We start from the raw sequence: 21,905 nt of genomic DNA, 5'->3' as shown, positions 1-21,905 counted from the left end.
GCATAAGTAAACTGAAGAACACAAACATACCTAATAATAAGATGCTTAAACAGTTACCTGTGTTATAGACCACAGTCCCCTGCCAGTAGTGTGTTGTCAGATCACCAGGGAACCTTTCCCTGTTGATCTTGTAAAGTGTGTAAGCATACTTGGAGTGTGTCACATATAAGGCACCCTACATCTGGGAAGAGTATTGAGTTTAATTTTTATGTAGATTGCAAAACTAAGAATTTGGTTTACTCGGTGCAGTGTACGAAATCTGAGGGTTCTTATATATAGGTAAAATGAATCGTACTCTCACGGAGAGGGTTTTGTAATGATGTTAAGAGCATGAAAGCTAGTAGTGCTGTTGCCCAACACATACCTTAAAGTGGTCATGATCATTCATTTAAATTATTAGTTTTAGATTTGATAAGGGACAATGACGATATATGTAATAAAACTGAATACAGTGAGTTGCAATGGATTGTTGATTTTAGAGTGAATTTTATTCCAGGTCTTAACAACCACCTCTCTTTAAAACCTGCTTTGAAAAAGAGAGGCTTAACTCATTAGTTTTATTGGTTTTAACGTTTTAAGGCTGTCATGTGCATTGTTTTATGTGTTTTATTGGTAGAATATGTATTTAAATACTGTTTTGAATTGCTTATGCTTGATTTGTTTTGTTAATGATGTGAAGAAGTGGGACATCCACAAAAATTCTGCATAAATATTTATATATTTTTTATTTTTTAGTAATTAAAGTCTTTTGGCCAGTGTCGACATCTGTTTTCTTTTGTATATTTTTATGTTTGGATTGTGTCCCGGCTCCTTCATTCAACCTTTCTTGTGTGCCTAATCTAAGCTATAAAACTAAGAATTTCTAACATAGACCCCAAGTACATTAACAAAATAAAAAAAAGCTTTACCCTGACACCTGAAAATACTTTGTATCACTTTAGGAATTGAGGGGAAAAAAAACGGCATCCAAAAGATGGTCTGTTAAACAGACAACCAAATTATTGCATCCAACTGAAATGAAGGGGTCCAGTAATTCAAACTAAAAATATAAAAGGGAAAATAAGTGGAATATGTGTGAATTCATGTGCCATATGAAATATCTTACATTTTAAGATTACAGAACTTCATTTGTACTTTCCCATTTATCATGAAATTCCTTTCAAAGAGTGTAAATATGTCATGACTCACTATACATCTCTCTATATCTGAATATTTATATTTAATCAGTTTGTTACTTAAATGCCATGAAACCTAGTTATTGAAAAATACAAATAAGAAACTCCCAAAGGGATAGGACTACTTTGGAGTGGATACAAGTTTGAAGTTCATCACAGCTGTGCACTGAGTATACTGTGTACTAAAGAGGCATATTTTCTGTATATTAAAGATTCTATATCAATTCACAAAAGAGGATGGGAAATGACAAGGAAAAAGCCAAAAAATGTTCTTGATAGCAGTCCCGTCATTAATACAGGCAAAGGAGGATAAGTAGTACCTGAGGACTGGAGAAAAGCGGATACAGTTCAGATTCACTTAGTCAAGGGCACAAATGTGATAAAAGAAGAAATACTGCACTGGCTAGTGTGACTTCCATGGAATCACTGTGGTCAAAACAGTAACATAAAATATATTAACAGATGTTTAACCTAAAAAAAAAAGGAAAGAAAAAGTACAATGGACACAGTAATATAGAAAAAAGAAAAATGAATACCACCTATTTCTTATATAATACAGGGCATCAGCAGAAATTTCATTTAGTGATAATGTGTTTTTTACAATAAAGAAAAGATGTAGAAGTGAATTTTGTTTTGCATCAACTTATACTCTTACATAAAAGTGTGTTATACAGTATTAGCTACACTGTCTTGAGACAAAAAAAAAAAAAAAAACAAGCCTGAAATCCATGATGTACACAATGCAAATAATTGTTTTCTATAGGAAGTTACTACCAATGCAGTTCCTATATGCGCACTGGCAGTGATCACATCCATTTGGGAAATTTCTAACTTCTTTGTATTTATGTAACCACAGAGGTAGTGTGTGTGTGTGTGTGTGTGTGTGTGTGTGTGTGTGTGTGTGTGTGTGTGTGTGTGTGTATGTTGTTGTTGTGTCTTTCGGCTTTTCCCGGTTAGGGGTCGCCACAGTGGAACTCCGGTCAGCTAATGATTGGCAGTAGATCTTTACGTGCTGAGTTGCCGGCCCTGATGCACAACCTTCAATGAAGGTATGCCCATTCACGCATGTCTCCACACAGAAGATGCTCTAGCTGAGAATCGAACAGGACAATGTCTTACTGTGAAGTGACAACGCTACCGCAGCACCACCATTTTTTTTAATTTATTTTGTAAAGCATTTCTTGTCATTTATATATCAAACTGATTTTGCACAGATGCCTGTGTTAAGAATGTATTTGTAAGGCTGCTTGTGTTAAAAATGTATAAACATTGGGTCCTGCTGGACAGAAAAGAAATATACATATATGTCATTCTGTATTGTGGCAACTGCTGAAATGTATATATGTTAACAGAGGATGCTGGAAGGGAAGGGGTTAAGCTCAGCCCAGCTTATCTTAGGAAAAGTAGTTTAAAATTAAATTACTTGGTGTATGCCATAAAGATTGTATCTCACATAGTTGAATGCAGTCAGAGATGCAGTGTCTGTGAAAACCAGGACTAGGAATCCCGCTGTATTGTCCTTAATGGTGACCTAATTGCTACCCTGGAAGGGTGGAAGTATTGAAGTGGTTCTATAACTTCCAGATTCTGGAACACATCTTAGCAAAGCTCTTTGTGTGTGTGTATTGTGAACCATATGTGCAAGTTCCTGGCTCAGCTTCTAGTAAAAGGGTAGTGTGGAACCCTTGAGTCAGGTGACTAGATGTGATGTTATTCTGTAAACCAGAACTGAAATGATGCTTTAATACTAGATGAGACAGACATCTCAGAGCAGTCTGTTGGTGAAACCTGACAAGAAGAAGCAGTCACCCACATCACTTTGCCTTGTTCTATTAAGTAGTAGGAAACAGTAATTCTTTAGATCAGTCAAGAAAATATTGTGAGATTAGTTAAGTGTTTTTTTCCTGTGTCTTTGTGAATCTTTCCATCCGTATTATTTGTAATATTTCCTGTGGCTGAAACTCTGGTGTTTATTGTAAATAGATATTCAGTATTTTCATGCTCTTTTATTATTTATTATTAAGTATATTTAAACTTTTCATTGTGGTTGGTCCTTTTATGAATTATTTAACCTTTGGAAGTACTTATATTTATTTAGTGACGCTGGGGCATCACGCTACTGAAAGTCTTGCTGTTCAGTCAGCATTACCATTGGTATTAGTATTAATTTCACTCAGTATAATTGGATACCCTGTTAACAGCCTTAGAGTAGCTGGCTGGTGGCAGTGGACCTACCTTATAGCTTGGGCACAGGTGTTAGAGTGGATAATCTGTGCCAGCCTTTCCCAGATGTGTGTCTGTGTGTGTGTGTGTGTGTGTGTGTGTGTGTGTGTGTGTGTGTGTGTGTGTGTGTGTGTGTGTGTGTGTGTGTGTGTGTGTGTGTGAAAATCAATCTCAAAGAGTGTGCATGTCAGCAACTTGGAACAGGGACACAGAGCTCCTTAGTGGTCAATGTAGATTCTTATTTGGGGACTGGAGAGAGAAAGAGACAGTACAGCCCCAGGACTGAAGTGTGTTCCCTGTATGCTCTTAAGTGGAATTGCACTTGGTGCAGGGAGCTGCATCTAAAAATACTGTGTGTGTCTATTTCTCTCAAACTGAATGTTCCCCCACTGGGGTCCATGGTGAGGACTGAGGCAGGCTCCTTGGTCACTGGCCCAAAGGAGGGATGCCACAATATGGATCTACTTCTAAAGCTTGAAGTTTGAAAACTTCAAACAGCTGAGACCAGAACATCAATGTTTTGAAACTTTGAAAAAGAAATAAAAAAAAAAGAAATAAAAACAAAAACATGTTTTTTATTTACATTTTTTGCAAGGTTGCAAGCCACCCAGTACCCCCACACTCCCTGCTAAGTAAATCTACCAACTCTGGAATCAAACTAATGTGAGGAAAATGGTAACTATCCCATTCTGCACTGCACAGCGATCTCCATTCAAAATGTTCAAAGTTTCAAAACTTTGATCTTGTGGTCTCGTCTGTTTGAAGTTCGAAGTTTTGAAACTTTAAGCTTCTGAAAGGGATATATATATATATATATATATATATATATATATATATATATATATATATATATATGTGTGTGTGTATATAGAGTGGACTGCAGGGGCTTGCCCTCTGCAAAAAAAAGGCTTGCAGGTTAATTTTTCATCCTGCTGTTTGTTCTTTTTTTTTTCCCCCATTGTGTTTGGTGACTTGGTTCCTTACTGACTTGTAACTCAAAGTTTCATAGTGATACATGAATTAACAAACCTTTGAGTTGTAGAATGCTCTCCCAAGGTAAATGTTGGTTGGCCAAAAGGATTTGGCAAGAACAAAAATTGAACTGAAGATGTATAGCACAGAGGTCAGCTCTAGGGCATGCTCTATTTTATATCAGAATGACATTTCAGAATGATTGGAGAGAAAAGTATGCATTTTAGTTGATTAAGGACATGCCTACAACCGAACCACCTCCCCCCCAAAAAAAAGTCATGGGAGTGTGGATCAGATGAGAAGAGGCTTAAGTAGACTAGATGAAGAGTTAAACATTTAATATTCTAATTTCAGCGTGGGGGGGGGGGGGGTATGACAGCATACTTTCAACATCAGAGCAAAGAAATGGGTCAATATAGCTGTATTATATGACTCAGGACTGGTTATTCATTGTAGAAGACAATGAGGAAACCTAAGGATTGAGGAGTGAAATGGGTTGGAAAACATAAACCATTCAGAAGGGCTTTATGAATTACCATCGGTTTGCCATGAAAATTACGAGTGAATGTTCAGCAACCACAGGATGTCAAGTCCCATTTGGTTGAATCCCATGCTGTTGAACCATCAAATATGCAAGTTCCTGGTCAGCAAATGCACTGTGCATTCGCACATATGTGGTTGATGTGATTTAGTAAAGATCTTGGTACAATGCGGATCGAGAACTTTATCCTTTTCTTCACTGTAGTGCGATCACGGAGTTGGAATACATAATTTGCAAGGGGTGTGGGGGTTGTGGGGTGCAGGGGGGCTTGATCTCCTGCAAAAACATAAATTTTAGTGTTGTACAGTATGTTCTTACTGCTGTCAACCAGAACTGTAGATGTTCTTCATGTTTCACTCTTGCAGTCATCACTTAGCAGATAACCCAAAAGTGATGACTGCAACAGTGAATACACTTGAACATCTACATTTATGGTAAGTGTACACAACTGTACTTTCCTGTTCTGACAGGTGCAGTGGAAGTGGTATGTCGATTAATGCTGAATCGAATAATTGGCATGTGATTTGACATAGAGATTTGTTCAGTGTTCCGTGTTCAGTGGTGCTTTTCATTGTATTGAACGTATTTTTTGTTTTGTTGGTCGCAATTTTGATAGTAAACCATTACCATTATATTCTGCTTTTTATAGATATATAGTGGTGTTCGCTACCTGGTCTTCTTGAATATCTTTGCCTGCAACACATATCTGGGTAGCTAACACCAAACTGGGAAATCTAATTCTAAAAATAAATATTAATTGAAAAACAAAAGCTTGATAAATACATTATGCAGTGCCTTGCAAAATAATGGAATAAACTCCACCTTTCAGTAAGAGCACGTCACTCAATAACTTCCTTCAAAATTGCTCTTGATAATGTACATCAGAAGTAGAAATTTTTTTCATGGGGTTAGAGCTCTCAGGTGAGAACCTATGAGACATGTGGTCAGTATCTTTTAAATCAGAAGAATAAAAAAATGTGCTGTGCTGTCAGAACACAGAGGGACTATAATTAGGGCTAATGTCAGGAAGGCTGTTTTTTCAGAAAGTATTGCAGATGCTTAGAATAACCTTCTTAATGAAGTTGTGTAATCAAAAACAATTGTGGAATTCAGGACTGTGTGGGATATGAGTTGTCACATATATGAAAACAGTCAAAATAGCGTTGTGTCCTGAAGCTAGTTGGTAACTGAATAATGTTTAGACTGTTATCAGTTTATCAAGTGCATTTCCTCCAAATGTCAGTAGATGGAGGGAAAACTGCCAAAAACTTTTGCAGACAGTGGAGATCACTGTTGCTGCACATTTGTGCAACTTTGAAGTAGAAATATTTAAGTTTGGGGGGTGTAGGGCATGTTCATCCATGTAAGAGGTGAAAAAAAATTCCTCCTAAGATTGCCAAAAGTCATACTGGCAAGTTTTATTGACCTACATTCAGTAGCGATACTGTTGATGGATGGATATGCTTCCATCATGTAATCTTGTAGCTATTGTCAGTCTTCATTGAAGAAGAGGTCATCTGTCTAGGTGGCTGTCTTTTTGTCATCCTTTACCTGTGTGGCCTGTAGAGGTTCCCAGATAACCAGCTCCTGGCATCCAGTACCACTGCCACCAGTGTGGGGCCTTGGCATCAGGTGAAGGCTCTGCTGCTATTTATTTATTTTTTAATTTATTAATTTGTTAATCAGGTAAGTGGACAGGTCATCACCAATCTTTATCAGACATGAGCCTGACAGTAAGGACAAAGTACATGGTCATCATATAGTAGCCAACCAGCATGCTTTTATAAAGAGGCAGGAAACCAGATTACCAGATGAAAACTCTTAGCTTACCTGAATGATGATCTGTGTTTTGTTCAGCAGAGTAACTGTGCAGTCACAACCCTTTGATGGTATTTCCCACTAAAATGCATACTGCTTTGCATGTAATTAGAGTTTCTCAGCTGTATGGTAGTAACTATTCCATTTTAACTTTATGAGAATATGTGTTGCAGACAGAAACTGAGGATAATTAAATATATATGTGTGTGTGTGTGTGTGTGTGTGTGTGTGTGTGTGTGTGTGTGTGTGTGTGTGTGTGTGTGTATATATATATATATATATATATATATATATATATATATTTTTTTTTTTTTTTCTTTTTAGTCTACCTTTTATTTTTTGTTCAATGGTTCAGGGGCTGATGGTACATAATCCTAACACAAACTGTTAGATTATGCTTGCATCCTATACAAGCCCCTTTTCTTAAAACCATTTATCTTCTTGTTCAGCGAGCACAATGTTTTTGTTTTACTTTAATATCTCAGAAAAAAAGGTGCTTGTATTGCTAATATATTTTTGTCCTACTCCTACCTTAAGAAGAGAGGTAAAACTTTAGTGGGATAACTCATTTTTGTACTTTTTGTGACATATTTGGAAGCCATGCCACTTTTTGCAAGTGCTTGCTAAATGAAGAACTTCAGGAAGACAACTATATATAAACATCTTGTGCCCATTTCCCCAAGAATGAAACAACATGCTGTAGGTGTGATCTGGCCTGTTTCTGACATCTGTGTAACTGCATCTAGCCACAAGAGCCCTGTCATCCTCAAGCTAAATGTCTAGTCTAATTTTAGTTTAATTGTTTGTGGAGGGACCCCCTCCCTCACACACACACACACACACACACACAAACACAGACTTCTTTATACCAAGATGGTCTTGTAATAGTTGAAGTAGTGAAACTACATCATTCAAACCTACCCTAATGTGAGCAAAGAAAAAATCACAATACTTTCTGTATTTACATTTTGTAGCACGTTTACATGTTGTGTATTCTCTGTTGGATAAAGCAGATGTATTTTTTTAAAGGATCACAATGAATATAATTCCTCAGTGGTGAAGAGTCAGACAAACACTGCCCGTATTGATGGACTGCGGCACGGTACGGTCTACGTCATGCAGGTGCGTGCCAGGACAGTGGCTGGCTATGGCAAATACAGCAGCAAAATGTGCTTTCAAACCCTGACAGACGGTAAGTTGATAATGGATAGTCATCGTGGCACTTGGATGGGGGTTTAACAAGAAATGAATCTTGGAACTAAAACTGCATTTTTTTTTAATTTGATGTCAACCTAATTTGATTAGTCAACCACAAATGGAGCCAAAAAGATAGACAGCAAAAAAAGATAATCTGTCCCTGCTGGTATGGCAGGCTAGCTTTCTTAATAAAGTACTTTATGTGATTAATTGTCAAAGAAATGTAATTTCTGAGGAAAAATGTGATCTGCATGCCTTCATCTAATTGAAAACTATTATTTTTTTTTCAAGCCGATCCTTATTATAGAGGCCTTAAAGGACACTTGATCAGAATAACACTTTCTCAAATAAAAGAGCAAAATGAAACAAATTTGAAGTTGTATTTCATAGAGCATGATTTTTTTTTTAGCATACTCTTCTTTGTATTATCATTAGTGGCAATGATCCTAAAATGGTTTTGTTGTGTCCGACTTAGCATATAAAACCTAGAGAGCTATTTGAAAATGTATTACAGATACATATATGTTTTATAGGTGTTAGCTAATCACTCTAGGTATTACTTTATAGATACATATATGTTTTATAGCTAATAGCTAGTCACACCAGATATAACTTTATAGATACGTATATGTTTTATAGCTGATAGCTAGTCACGCTAGATATTACTTTATAGATACGTATATGTTTTACAGGTGATAGCTAGTCACGCTAGATATTACTTTATAGATACATATATGTTTTACAGGTGATAGCTAGTCCCAATAGGTATTACTTTATAGATACATACATGTTTTATAGGTGATAGCTAGTCCTGCTAGGTATTACTTTATAGATACATATATGTTTTACAGCTGATAGCTAGTCACGCTAGATATTACTTTATAGATACATATATATTTTATAAGTGATAGCTAGTCACGCTAGATATTACTTTATAGATACATTTATGTTTTACAGCTGATAGCTAGTCACGCTAGCTATTACTTTATAGATACATATATGTTTTATAGGTGATAGCTAGTCATGCTAGGTATTACTTTATAAATACATATATGTTTTACAGCTGATAGCTAGTCACGCTAGGTATTACTTTATAGATACATATATGTTTTATAGCTGATTCATGCAAGATATTACTTTATAGATACGTATATGTTTTATAGCTGATAGCTAGTCACGCTAGATATTACTTTATAGATACATATATGTTCTATAGGTGATAGCTAGTCCCGCTAGGTATTACTTTATAGATACATATATGTTTTATAGGTGATAGCTAGTCCCGCTAGGTATTACTTTATAGATACACATATGTTTTACAGCTGATAGCTAGTCACGCTAGATATTACTTTATAGATACATATATATTTTATAGGTGATAGCTAGTCACGCTAGATATTACTTTATAGATACATATATATTTTATAAGTGATAGCTAGTCACGCTAGATATTACTTTATAGATACAATTATGTTTTACAGCTGATAGCTAGTCACGCTAGGTATTACTTTATAGATACATATATGTTTTACAGCTGATAGCTAGTCACACTAAGTATTACTTTATGGATACATATATGTCTTATAGCTGATAGCTAGTCACGCCAGATATTACTTTATAGATACGTATATGTTTTATAACTGATAGCTAGTCACGCTAGATATTACTTTATAGATACATATATGCTTATTTTGCTGCACAAATCGACTGAACTCTCATACACTACCTGCTAAGCTCAACTAACAATATACTTAATTATATTGCTTTTTTCCCAGTTTGATTCTCTTCTTCTTCTGTTCTGTGTTGTTGTTATGTATGTATTCTAGTATAGATAATTGATTGAGCTCCCTCAACCCTCTGTGAAAAATATACATGTATCAAGCAACACAAGCCCAACAATTCTGTACATTCTGTTTGATTGATGCTATTGTTATTTGTAACTATTGTATATTTTTAAATTGTATAAGTATAGTTTTATAGTGGCTTTTTGAAAATGGACATGTCCCAGCAGACTAGCGGGTTAACATGTAAAAAATAAAATAAATAAATAAAATAAATGTTTTATAAGTGATAGCTATTCACGCTAGATATTACTTTATAGATACATATATATTTTATGGGTGATAGCTAGTCACGCTAGATATTACTTTATAGATACATATATATTTTATAGGTGATAGCTAGTCATGCTAGATATTACTTTATAGATACATATATGTTTTCTAGGTGATAGCTACTCACGCTAGATATTACTTTATCGATACATATATGTTTTATAGGTGATAGCTAGTCACGCTAGGTATTACTTTATAGATACATATATGTTTTATAGGTGATAGCTAGTCACGCCAGGTATTACTTTATAGATACATATATGTTTTATAGGTGATAGCTAGTTACGCTAGGTATAACTTTATAGATACATATATGTTTTATAGGTGATAGCTAGTCACGCCAGATATTACTTTCTAGATACATATATGTTTTATAGGTGATAGCTAGTCACGCTAGATATTACTTCATTGATACATATATGTTTTATAGCTGATAGCTAGTCACGCTAGGTATTACTTTATAGGTACATATATGTTTTATAGGTGATAGCTAGTCATGCTAGGTATTACTTTATAGATACATATATGTTTTACAGCTGATAGCTAGTCACGCTAGGTATTACTTTATAGATACATATATGTTTTATAGCTGATAGCTAGTTACGCCAGATATTACTTTATAGATACATATATGTTTTATAGGTGATAGCTAGTCCCGCTAGGTGTTACTTTATAGATACATATATGTTTTATAGGTGATAGCTAGTCCCGCTAGATATTACTTTATAGATACATATATGTTTTATAGGTGATAGCTAGTCCCGCTAGGTATTACTTTATAGATACATATATGTTTTATTGGTGATAGCTAGTCACGCTAGGTATTACTTTATAGATACATATATATTTTATAGGTGATAGTTAGTCACGCTAGGTATTACTTTATAGATACGTATATGTTTTATAGGTGATAGCTAGTCACGCTAGATATTACTTTATAGATACATATATGTTTTATAGGTGATAGCTAGTCCCGCTAGGTGTTACTTTATAGATACATATATGTTTTATAGGTGATAGCTAGTCCTGCTAGATATTACTTTATAGATACATATATGTTTTATAGGTGATAGCTAGTCCCGCTAGGTATTACTTTATAGATACATATATATTTTATAGGTGATAGCTAGTCACGCTAGGTATTACTTTATAGATACATATATGTTTTATAGGTGATAGCGACTCACGCTAGATATTACTTTATCGATACATATATGTTTTATAGGTGATAGCTAGTCACGCTAGGTATTACTTTATAGATACATATATGTTTTATAGGTGACAGCTAGTCACGCCAGGTATTACTTTATAGATACATATATGTTTTATAGGTGATAGCTAGTTACGCTAGGTATAACTTTATAGATACATATATGTTTCATAGGTGATAGCTAGTCACACCAGATATTACTTTTTAGATACATATATGTTTTATAGGTGATAGCTAGTCACGCTAGATATTACTTCATAGATACATATATGTTTTATAGCTGATAGCTAGTCACGTTAGGTATTACTTTATAGGTACATATATGTTTTATAGGTGATAGCTAGTCATGCCAGGTATTACTTTATAGATACATATATGTTTTACAGCTGATAGCTAGTCACGCTAGGTATTACTTTATAGATACATATATGTTTTATAGCTGATAGCTAGTCACGCCAGATATTACTTTATAGATATGTATATGTTTTATAGGTGATAGCTAGTCACGCTAGATATTACTTTATAGATACATATATGTTTTATAGGTTATAGCTAGTCACGCTAGGTATTACTTTATAGATACATATATCTTTTATAGGTGATAGCTAGTCACGCTAGATATTACTTTATAGATACATATATGTTTTATAGGTGATAGCTAGTCCCGCTAGGTGTTACTTTATAGATACATATATGTTTTATACGTGATAGCTAGTCCTGCTAGATATTACTTTATAGATACATATATGTTTTATAGGTGATAGCTAGTCACGCTAGGTATTACTTTATAGATACATATATATTTTATAGGTGATAGTTAGTCACGCTAGGTATTACTTTATAGATATGTATATGTTTTATAACTGATAGCTAGTCACGCTAGATATTACTTTATAGATACGTATATGTTTTATAGGTGATAGCTAGTCACGCTAGGTATTACTTTATAGATACATATATGTTTTACAGCTGATAGCTAGTCACGCTAGGTATTACTTTATAGATACATATATGTTTTATAGCTGATAGCTAGTCACTCCAGATATTACTTTTAGATACGTATATGTTTTATAGCTGATAGCTAGTCATGCTAGATATTACTTTATAGATACATATATGTTTTATTGATGATAGCTAGTCACGCTAGATATTACTTTATAGATACATATATGTTTTATAGGTGATAGCTAGTCACGCTAGGTATTACTTTATAGATACATATATGTTTTACAGCTGATAGCTAGTCACGATAGGTATTACTTTATAGATACATATATGTTTTATAGCTGATAACTAGTCACCCCAGATATTACTTTATAGATATGTATGTTTTATAGGTGATAGCTAGTCATGCTAGATATTACTTTCTAGATACATATATGTTTTATAGGTGATAGCTTGTCCCGCTAGATATTACTTTCTAGATACATATATGTTTTATAGGTAATAGCTAGTCACGCTAGATATTACTTTATAGATACATATATATTTTATAGGTGATAGTCACGTTAGGTATTACTTTATAAATACATATATGTTTTATAGGTGATAGATAGTCAAGCTAGATATTACTTTATAGATACATATATGTTTTATAGGTAATAGCTAGTCACGCTAGATATTACTTTATAGATACATATATGTTTTATAGCTGATAGCTAGTCACGTTAGGTATTACTTTATAGGTACATATATGTTTTATAGGTGATAGCTAGTCATGCTAGATATTACTTTATAGATACATATATTTTTTATAGGTGACAGCTAGTCACACTAGTTATTACTTCAAGTAAAGGCAGAACCTGAAGACTGAATGACTTTTTAAAAAAGCACACCCTTTGCCATAGCACAGAGGTCTCTTTTCAGTGTGACCTGATCCATTTTATGGACAACAAAACAGATGTTCCTTAATAAAGTCTAACTCAACCACTTTCTCAAGGTTGAAGGCTTTATTATAGCAAGTACAGCAAAGTTACACAGTACCAAGAAACCAAATGGAGACATATTGTAATACACATACTTCAGTGTTATCTCATATCCATGCCTTCTCGGAGGGAACATAGTAAACTACTTTTACCCTCTGATATGGAGCCAGTAAGACTGTAGTATTTAATATTCCAGTTATAAATCCCACAGATGTATACATATTTTATCACAATGTAATTAAAGAATATTTCTGACATATATACCCATAGGTCAAGTTTTTCCCTTCACTTAACATTATTTATCCCCTTTAATCCAACCTCAAGACTGACAGATGTAAAGAAACAGCTGTTTCTTGTTGTATCTGAGTTTACATTTTTTTATGCATACCATTATGCTATTTGTGAAATTTCACTTTACATTTCTTTCTGCTATATGACACATTACCCGCTACCCTATAGAATCACTTCAGTAGTCAAAGAGTTGGTATGGGGTGAGAGAGAAAGCTACGCCTGACAGAACCAAAATTAATTATCGCTTCTTAAAAACAAGATATAAAGGCAGAGCCAAGTTTTTAGTTGTGAGTTGTTATTCACAGTGGATAACCAAAAGCACAGAACAATTTACGATTCAGTGCCTCTTTTTAAGGATCGTTTCCAAGACTTCTTTTGTCTGGTGAAACTGCCAAGCAAAGGTCACTGGCTGCACAGAATGCATTCCAGTTCTGAAGTAAGTAAGAAACACTTAAAATAATGTTTTCTTTTAAAGAAGAAAAAGAAGAAAAAGAATTAGCTGTATTTGTACCTATTTATTATAGACAAGAATGGGTACTATTTATGCAATTACACTTGAAATTGGAAGTGATTCAACAATTACATCATCATATCACCTGAGAACGTAGACATCCTGTACACATGCTACAGAAGGGTGCAGATGCTGGCACTGACATAGTACTCTTTTAAAATCTAATTTTTGCTTACAATTAAATATTTAAGAAAAAAAAAGACTACAGAAAAAAACTACAAGTCATAAAATGACTTCAAAAAGGTACTAACAGAGTCTGAAAGCTGCATTCTGTTTTGTGCCGTTACACTTGACTTTTAAAGTAGAGGTTTTAACAAAAGCAAGTCATTTAGAAGCTGTTTCTAGCAGAACATTCAAAACTGATGAATAGAGCTGTTTAATAGCTTGCTACTAATAAAATGTGCAGAGAGCTCTGCCAAATGATATACCAGCACTCTTGACAGACACTAAGAGGAAGCGAAAACTGAGAATACTGCCATTATAATTTAGTGGAGAGACCAGGCAACAGTGACCTAGTTGTGTGATGAGAACACCGATTGCACTGTGGGAAGATGACAACCTGACTTTAAAGGAAGATCAAATCATTGTAGCAGTCCCCATCAGTTCTTTATGGAGTATAACAAGTTATAAAATAATAACTAACCAAAATGATGCAGAGACATAAGTACTGCAAAAAAATCAAGCTATAATGAAAAATATTCCTTTTCTGTTTCTGGGTGAAATTGTCATTTATTTAATTATTTATTGAGTACATCTTGGGAAAGAGCAGCATGAACTTAAAAGAAAATAAAATTAATATGGTAGTTCCCTTCTGGCCTCGATGAGGGTATAACAAGTTACAAAGCAATGTTAACGATATAGAATATTTAGAGTCATTAGAGTTGCACAGTTCAGTTTCGTCGGCTGTTATAACTTACTTCTTTTCAATCATTGACTGTGATTGCACTACTGGATTTGGTCTTTTCAGAGAAACACTCGCCAGTAAATTGATCTTCTTCTTCTCCATGCTTATAGTAACAATGAAAACATTACATCCAGCAATTCTGAGCAGACATTATACATTATGTAAAAATAATACATATGCAATTGAAGAGCAGGGCATTTTATGACTATATAAGGAGTTTATGTATTACAATTTGATAACCAGATTGTTGGGCAGGTCTGTTGACCCTTTTCAACCATACACTATAACTGTCTGCAGTAGTTGTGTAGGTATTTAAAGCATGCTGATTAAATGTTTTCTTTATTGCATTAAGTCTTTTGATGAGTTCTCACTTTCATGAATATTTGTTATGTTGGTCTGCGGTCTCTAGGTGGCAATAAAGAGAAGGCTACTTCTGCTGCATGTACCATACCATGAATTTAGTGCCTGACCTGTAAAAAATTTCCATCAGCTGACAAAGTAATCAATACTTGAAGTATTTTTATTGAAGCAAAATGCTGGATTCTTAGAGTAACAGGAGACGATCCTCACGTTTCTGCCCATCTCAGCGTTAGCTTCTTGTCAGGTTTAGTTACAAGTTTGAAGGCCAGCATTTTAACCATGGTCCCCTGGTCATTTTCGTCTTGCGATGGATACCTTTCTGTAGTTTTAGTGTTAATGAAGTCTTGTAACTTCGTCTCAGTGGTACAGCACACTGAGCACTCTTCACTATGTCTCCGTTGTAGCCTGCTCAGATGCTAGTAGCTCCGCTCAGAGAACTTTGTGGGTAATTAATATGACTTTATTGGATTTTTGGACAATAACAGTAGTAACATATTTCACAATGTTCTAGCTTAAATATCCAGAATTGTATTGACTGATTATAAGCTCTGTGACAACATCTCTCTCTCTCTTTTTTTTTTGCAATAGCATAATCAAGTGTAGTATAGTGTTCACAAAGCCCATACAATGCAACTACATCCACCCTCTGTCTTCTCTGTCTTTGCAACTTAATCATGTAATAACTAAGTCTAATATAAGTCATGCACTATGTAATGGAGAAAAGAAGGATTCAGCTTTGTGCACTGCTGCAGCAATGGTTTCTATGTAGTTGACTTTATCCTTGTAAATTAGTAGCTTGTTTATCATAATTTCTTCTCTATAGGCCTGTATAACTTGATTGCAGTTGATTCAGGTGACCAACTGAGAGAACATTAACAGATAACAGAAGTTCTGGCTCTGTGATGCGCATAAGCAATAACACACACACACACACACACACACACACACACACACACACACACACACACACACACACACACACACACACACACAGAGCAATACATACACAAGCATGCCCTCAGAAAATGTGGGCTAGTCACCAGTAAAGCATACAGTGTATTCCATTTACAAACAATCACTTAGTTTTTTATTTGAGGACTTTCATGTAAAGTCCAACTCCTGGTATCAGAAGGCTAAGCTTACTCTGGCTCTGCTCATTATTGGTTTTCTAGCATTTGGACAACTGTTTCTTTGTAGCACCATACGATAACCAATTACCGCATGTTATGGAAGCAAATAGACACATTTCTTTTAGTGTTTATACTGATGTATTATATGGTGCCCATCATAGGGTTTACTGCTGCATGATGACTCCCGAAACAGGCTGCTGGTTGACATCAGGCAGAGCAAGGTACTGGTTTAATAATGTCACCGTTTTGGACATCCCCAGGATAGATCTGGGCTTTTGTGCTAGCATAAAACAATGGCCAGTACTTGACTAAATGTGACAGTAGTTCATGACATTTTGCATTGTTTTTACTTCGAGAAGTGATCAGTCATTAGCTTGTCTGTCCACGTATTCCTTCCCAGCACTTTGCAGAGAATGATAAACACTCTGCTTTAAATAACTTTTTGTGTGTTTAACATTTGCTACGTTTGAATGGATTTGTGATATTGTTTATGACTGGACTGTTTAGATTAGTATCCTCTATGGTTTATCATATTGTCAGATAATAATTATTAATAAGTGTGCTTGTGGAAGAAAATTTCTGCCTAAAGATGAACATTTTTTGTGTTTTTTTTTCTGGAGAAAAAAACACCAACTCTTGCTTTGAGCACTGCATTTTATTTACAACAAGAAAATGATCCTTTAAAGAGGCTAGAATTTGAGTGCCTTTTTCAGGCATAAAAAGTGGCATTTGTACAAGGAGCAAACAAATCCCTGAGTTAACCCACCACAAGCAGCCATAAGTAAAAACTAAAAGCTCCTAAGAAGGAACATTGCCTCTGTAAAATCAAGAAATCAATGAAGGTAGTGGTGAAGGAACCTGTGGACATGGAGCAGTAGGCTACAGTAACCCAACAAACCAGTGAAGGTCTGCTGGTGTCACATCCAATGAAGCATCACATTACTTACCCAGTCCGACAGCCTGTTTTAACTCCACATATAGTGGCCCCTTTGAAGGCAAGCTGTTTGATTTTGTCTAACAGCAGTAGCTAGACATCTGATGAAATGAACATGACCTCCAAGCTAGATGACAGACTCCAGGAGTCCTCTGAAGGCATCCATCCTTTGCAGCTCTTGGTTACACAATCTAAAAGGATCTCCTAATAGGATACTGTTACTATGTTAGAGCAAGAGGCTATAGAATGGCCATTGGTTTTCTAGGTTTCTGGGCAATCTTCCATGGAGAAGAGTCATCATCTCTGTTTTCCAGAGACAGGTGTCTCAGGACCATATGCCTATGCTAATGATATCGTCTCTAGCTGTTTCCATATTTGGTAATAGAACATTTGCAGGGGAATATGTGGCTATATACAAAAAAATCCTCCCTCAAGTAGACAAAATTTCCATACTGGGAGTAGCTGCCCCATCAAAGAAACAGAAGGAATCCCCTTACCCACATTTGTCAGACTCAGTTCTGGATGAAGAGGATCATTCTAATATGCAGTAGAGATAACTGTTCACCTTATAGCTTCAACATTCTCAATTAAGAAACCAGATGGTAAAGCTCACTACTGGAAAGTATTTTCTTCAGAGAAATCCTTAGTTTCCTGAGACAGCATGGTGCTCAAAGCAAGTTTTGATGTTAATAAATAAGTTCCTGGACATCTCAGGCAAAGAGGAAGTGAGGCAGACAGTGGTTCTTCCAATATTTGACACATTAAAACATGCAATAAAGCATACAGTAAAAAGATACTTTTTAAAATGCACACCAGTTTCCTGGTGCTTAAAAACAAAAATGTGATTTAATCCATTAAAAATATAACTGGCGCCTCAGGTAATTGGCTTCAGGGTTATGAAATATAACTAGCAAATCACTGAATATAATCTGAAGCATATCATATAAAAAAAGCAAATTTAAAAATTTAAAAAAAATAGTGCAATAAAGTCAATGTAGTAAATATTTAAATATGCAAGAAGAAAATCAAATGTTGATAGATTTGTCCACACCATGACAACATTGATATTGTTGTTCCCCAGAAATCAAATACTGTGATAACTGCAACAAAAGTTCTATAAGACCAGGGAGTAGAGTATCACTGTTATGGTCATCAGTCTGAGAACTATCATCCTAATGATTAATCTCCTGCTGTGAAGTGGTACCTGCTTTCTCCATATCCAAACTCAAAATTAATGCCAAAATAGAAGCTGCAGCCACCACTACTTACCACAAACTGACCAGAAGAACACGGCTATCAAGCTATTGATGTCAAATGGAATCCAATAGATACCTTGGATGAATTTGAGCAAGTTGATTCATCCTGTAATTTAACCAGTGCTGTCAAATACCATTTTTAACCCAGAAGATCAGAACAGTTAGCTAACTGGCCACAAAACAAAAAGAATACTGGATGGAAGAACGGTCTGCAATTTATATGGAGGAAATGACAGTGACAGTGTTTCAACAGGTAGAGGCTCTTACTGCACCTGGTCAAAATGACAATTTTGATAGCAGCTCTACATAGCAAGTTGTATATAATTTTATTGATGTGATTATAGCACAGGATTATCTGAACCTTATAAAAAAGCTTTTACTTTTTTGCTATCTGGACTTGAGAATATGGTTCCAGTTTTGACTGAATTGAAGATATTTTATAAGAAGCTGTTTATCTTTGTGTTTTCCTGGATTTCAAAATGTGAATAATTTATCTAGGCAGACCACCTACAATCCACATGTAGCAGCCCCTATAACATAGTTTGAAAATTTGGCTGCAAAAGACATTCCAGGTCTATTAAATAAAAGGATCATGAACAGGCACTACAACCTCCTGTCTGGTGAATATATAAGAGACATGAAACCAGGCAAAGAGAATTGTCATCATGGACACTTTGTACATTGTTCTAAAATGTCTGACATATTATATAATGACAGTCTTTATTATCTAATATTCCTAAGATTCGTAAAGACCCACTTGAGTCCTAGGTTAGACATCGTTATTACATCTGGGCTGTAAAAATGAATCTTTAACTATTTTTGATGACCAGAAATTGAAAAATGTTTTGCATTTTTTCCTCAAGTCTTAAAAGATTCATGACACTTCCTGAATACACTAATGAGTATTCAACTGAGCAAGGGTACCTTTCTGGTCACTGGTGATATACAACATTTATTTACAGTTATTCCACTAGATTTGGCCATCGAATGGCTTTGTGATTTACTTTTGGAAATGGGGTTCTTAGTTGAAAAAGCTGTTGAATTAATTTGTAATTTGATGGACTTCATTTTAAAGAACAATTATTTTATATATGATAATGAATTTTTAAAACAATGTTTGTGTATATCTATGGATGCAGCATCTGTGACAACTTTTGTCAACTTGACTCTTTATTAGTAGGAAAAACACAGTTTAAAATGGTAATATAGTTGATTTAAAGATATATTTCAACTTTTTAGAAGACAGTACTGAGTTCTTCAGGTTCATGTATACATATTCAGATGAGAAAATTAACTTTTTGGATGTTACTATCTATACAAATGTGTATCCCAATGCACAGGAATCTGCAGTTTCCAGGAAATCCACTTTGTGGAATTCATACTTGCACTTTTTTAGTAAGAATATAGTAAAGGGTCAAGTTGGTGAAGTATATCAAATGATTTTCAGAGGAACAGAATTTTTAAATGACTTACAGACTTTAAAGCAATGGTATACGGAAATGGATTTCCTTTGAATTTTACTGACAATGTTATTAGTGAGGTATGTGGTAAGAAATCAAATTGCTTTGCACCAGTTATTCACACAAACAGTTTTACTGATAGTCTGTCACATAAAAATGTAAAGGAAAACAAGGTTGCAGTTAAAAAGCTATGTGTCTTACAATTTCTAATTGTAATCATGACATCAGATACATCATAATGAAACATTGGCACATTTTTGGTCACTTTGATAGGTATTTGGATAAACTGAGGACATCTTCACATTTTTATGAGAGGAATAATAATAATATCAAGCAACATTTGGAAAGAAACTATTTTACCAGTTTTAACATCAACTCTGGTATGGGTTGCTGCATTACATGTAAGCAATGTAAATGTATTAATGTAGACAAGTTTGTTATGGTAAGAGGTAGAAACACTTCATACAAATGGTGCCCGCAATTGTAATACACCGTGGGTGGTATATTTACTGTTAAGTTCTTCATATGTTTCTTTTTATTTGAACAAAATGGTAAAAAACTTGAAAATACATATATATCAGCAAATCTACAATATCCATAAACTGGATATGAATAATGCCCTGGCTAAGCAAATTATTAGTTGTCCTAATTTTAATAAATTTACTTTTTTTGTGTTGGAAAAAGTGAAGTTTTTGATAAAGGAAGTGACTGGAAGAATTATGTTTTGCAGAGAGAGAATTGTTTTAGTAGCTTGTTTTGGATGGCAATAAACCTCCTGGTTTGAATGATTATATTTCTGTTACAAGTGTCTTACATGACATACGTAATAAGCTAAAATAACATTTTATTGGTGGCTTTTGATCAGGTGATTGGCATTTTATTATTTAAACAACTTGACTGAGGGATGTGATTTTGTTCTGATGAACTCTGTTTTTCAGTGAAAGTGCTAAACTAAATAGAAGAATTCTGCTGTACTGTAGGACTGTTTTGATTTTTTTCTAGTCAGTTTGTGGTTGGTTGTGGTGGCTGCAGCTTCTATTCTGATATTTTAAATATAATATTTTAAATATGCATGAAAATGAGAGATGAAGGCATGAAAAATAGGAAATAAATAGAATAACAAGAGCATGACCATATCGTTTTTAACTCATTACTTAGGCCTTCAGTTAGAATGTGTCATACATAAAGTAAACCAAGCTTCCTTTCCCAATAAAATATCAGATATTAAATAAAGTTGAGGAGTAAAACAACGATACATAAAATATTTAAAACATCATTTTATTATAACAATATCTTAAACTGAGGCACACTTGTTAACTTACGGGAGTCTGTTTTCTAAACATTACTTATGTGTTCCTTTATTCTTTTGTCATCTTTGTAGCAGTTTGCCCATTATAGTAAAAATGACAACAGCTTAATAGACCATAAATGTTTGCTTTCATATAACATCTGTATTGCTCATTAACCCTGAAGAGATAACTGTAAGTGGAATTTTCACTCATTGAGTCTCTAAATTCAGAAATCAAACATCCTTTGCATGACTTTGCATCATCAGAGACTGTACTAGATTTAGAAAAGTGCCTAAGTAGATTATTTGCTCCATAATAATTGAGGAATTCCTATAGGAGATCTAGGAGGGCATGTTAACAATGCCTGCATATATACTGTCACTGGTTATAATACACCAGTGTTTCTTCAAATCATAGAAACGCCCTCCACATAAGGTACATAACATGATGCAATAAAAGTATCCTCCTCATGCATAAGACAGAAGATAATTTATCCTATTGGTACCCTTCTTATTTAATACAGTATAGCTACTAATTAATCTTTGAAATGAGGGCTGAAGGTTCGAATCCATTTCTCACCTACTACTCATTCTAA

General features: G+C 34.5%; 1 protein-coding gene across 2 annotated transcripts in view; it reads left to right on the top strand.

The window, feature by feature from the left end:
• The window catches only part of EPHB1 (EPH receptor B1), a 1,597,777-nt gene that overhangs the window by 1,225,284 nt on the left and 350,588 nt on the right, over nt 1-21,905 (top strand). For both annotated transcript variants that reach the window (XM_044070446.1, XM_044070447.1), the window contains exon 8: nt 7,759-7,921. In XM_044070446.1, coding sequence (XP_043926381.1) covers nt 7,759-7,921 — 163 coding nt within the window. The remainder of the gene's footprint in view (nt 1-7,758; nt 7,922-21,905) is intronic.

This window comes from Protopterus annectens, chromosome 4.part1 (assembly GCF_019279795.1).
Source record: "Protopterus annectens isolate FY-2018-M chromosome 4.part1, PAN1.0, whole genome shotgun sequence".
Classification (NCBI taxonomy): Eukaryota; Metazoa; Chordata; order Ceratodontiformes; family Protopteridae; genus Protopterus; species Protopterus annectens.
The sequence above is the reverse complement of the archived record's forward strand: the minus strand, read 5'-3'. Positions and strand labels throughout refer to the sequence as shown.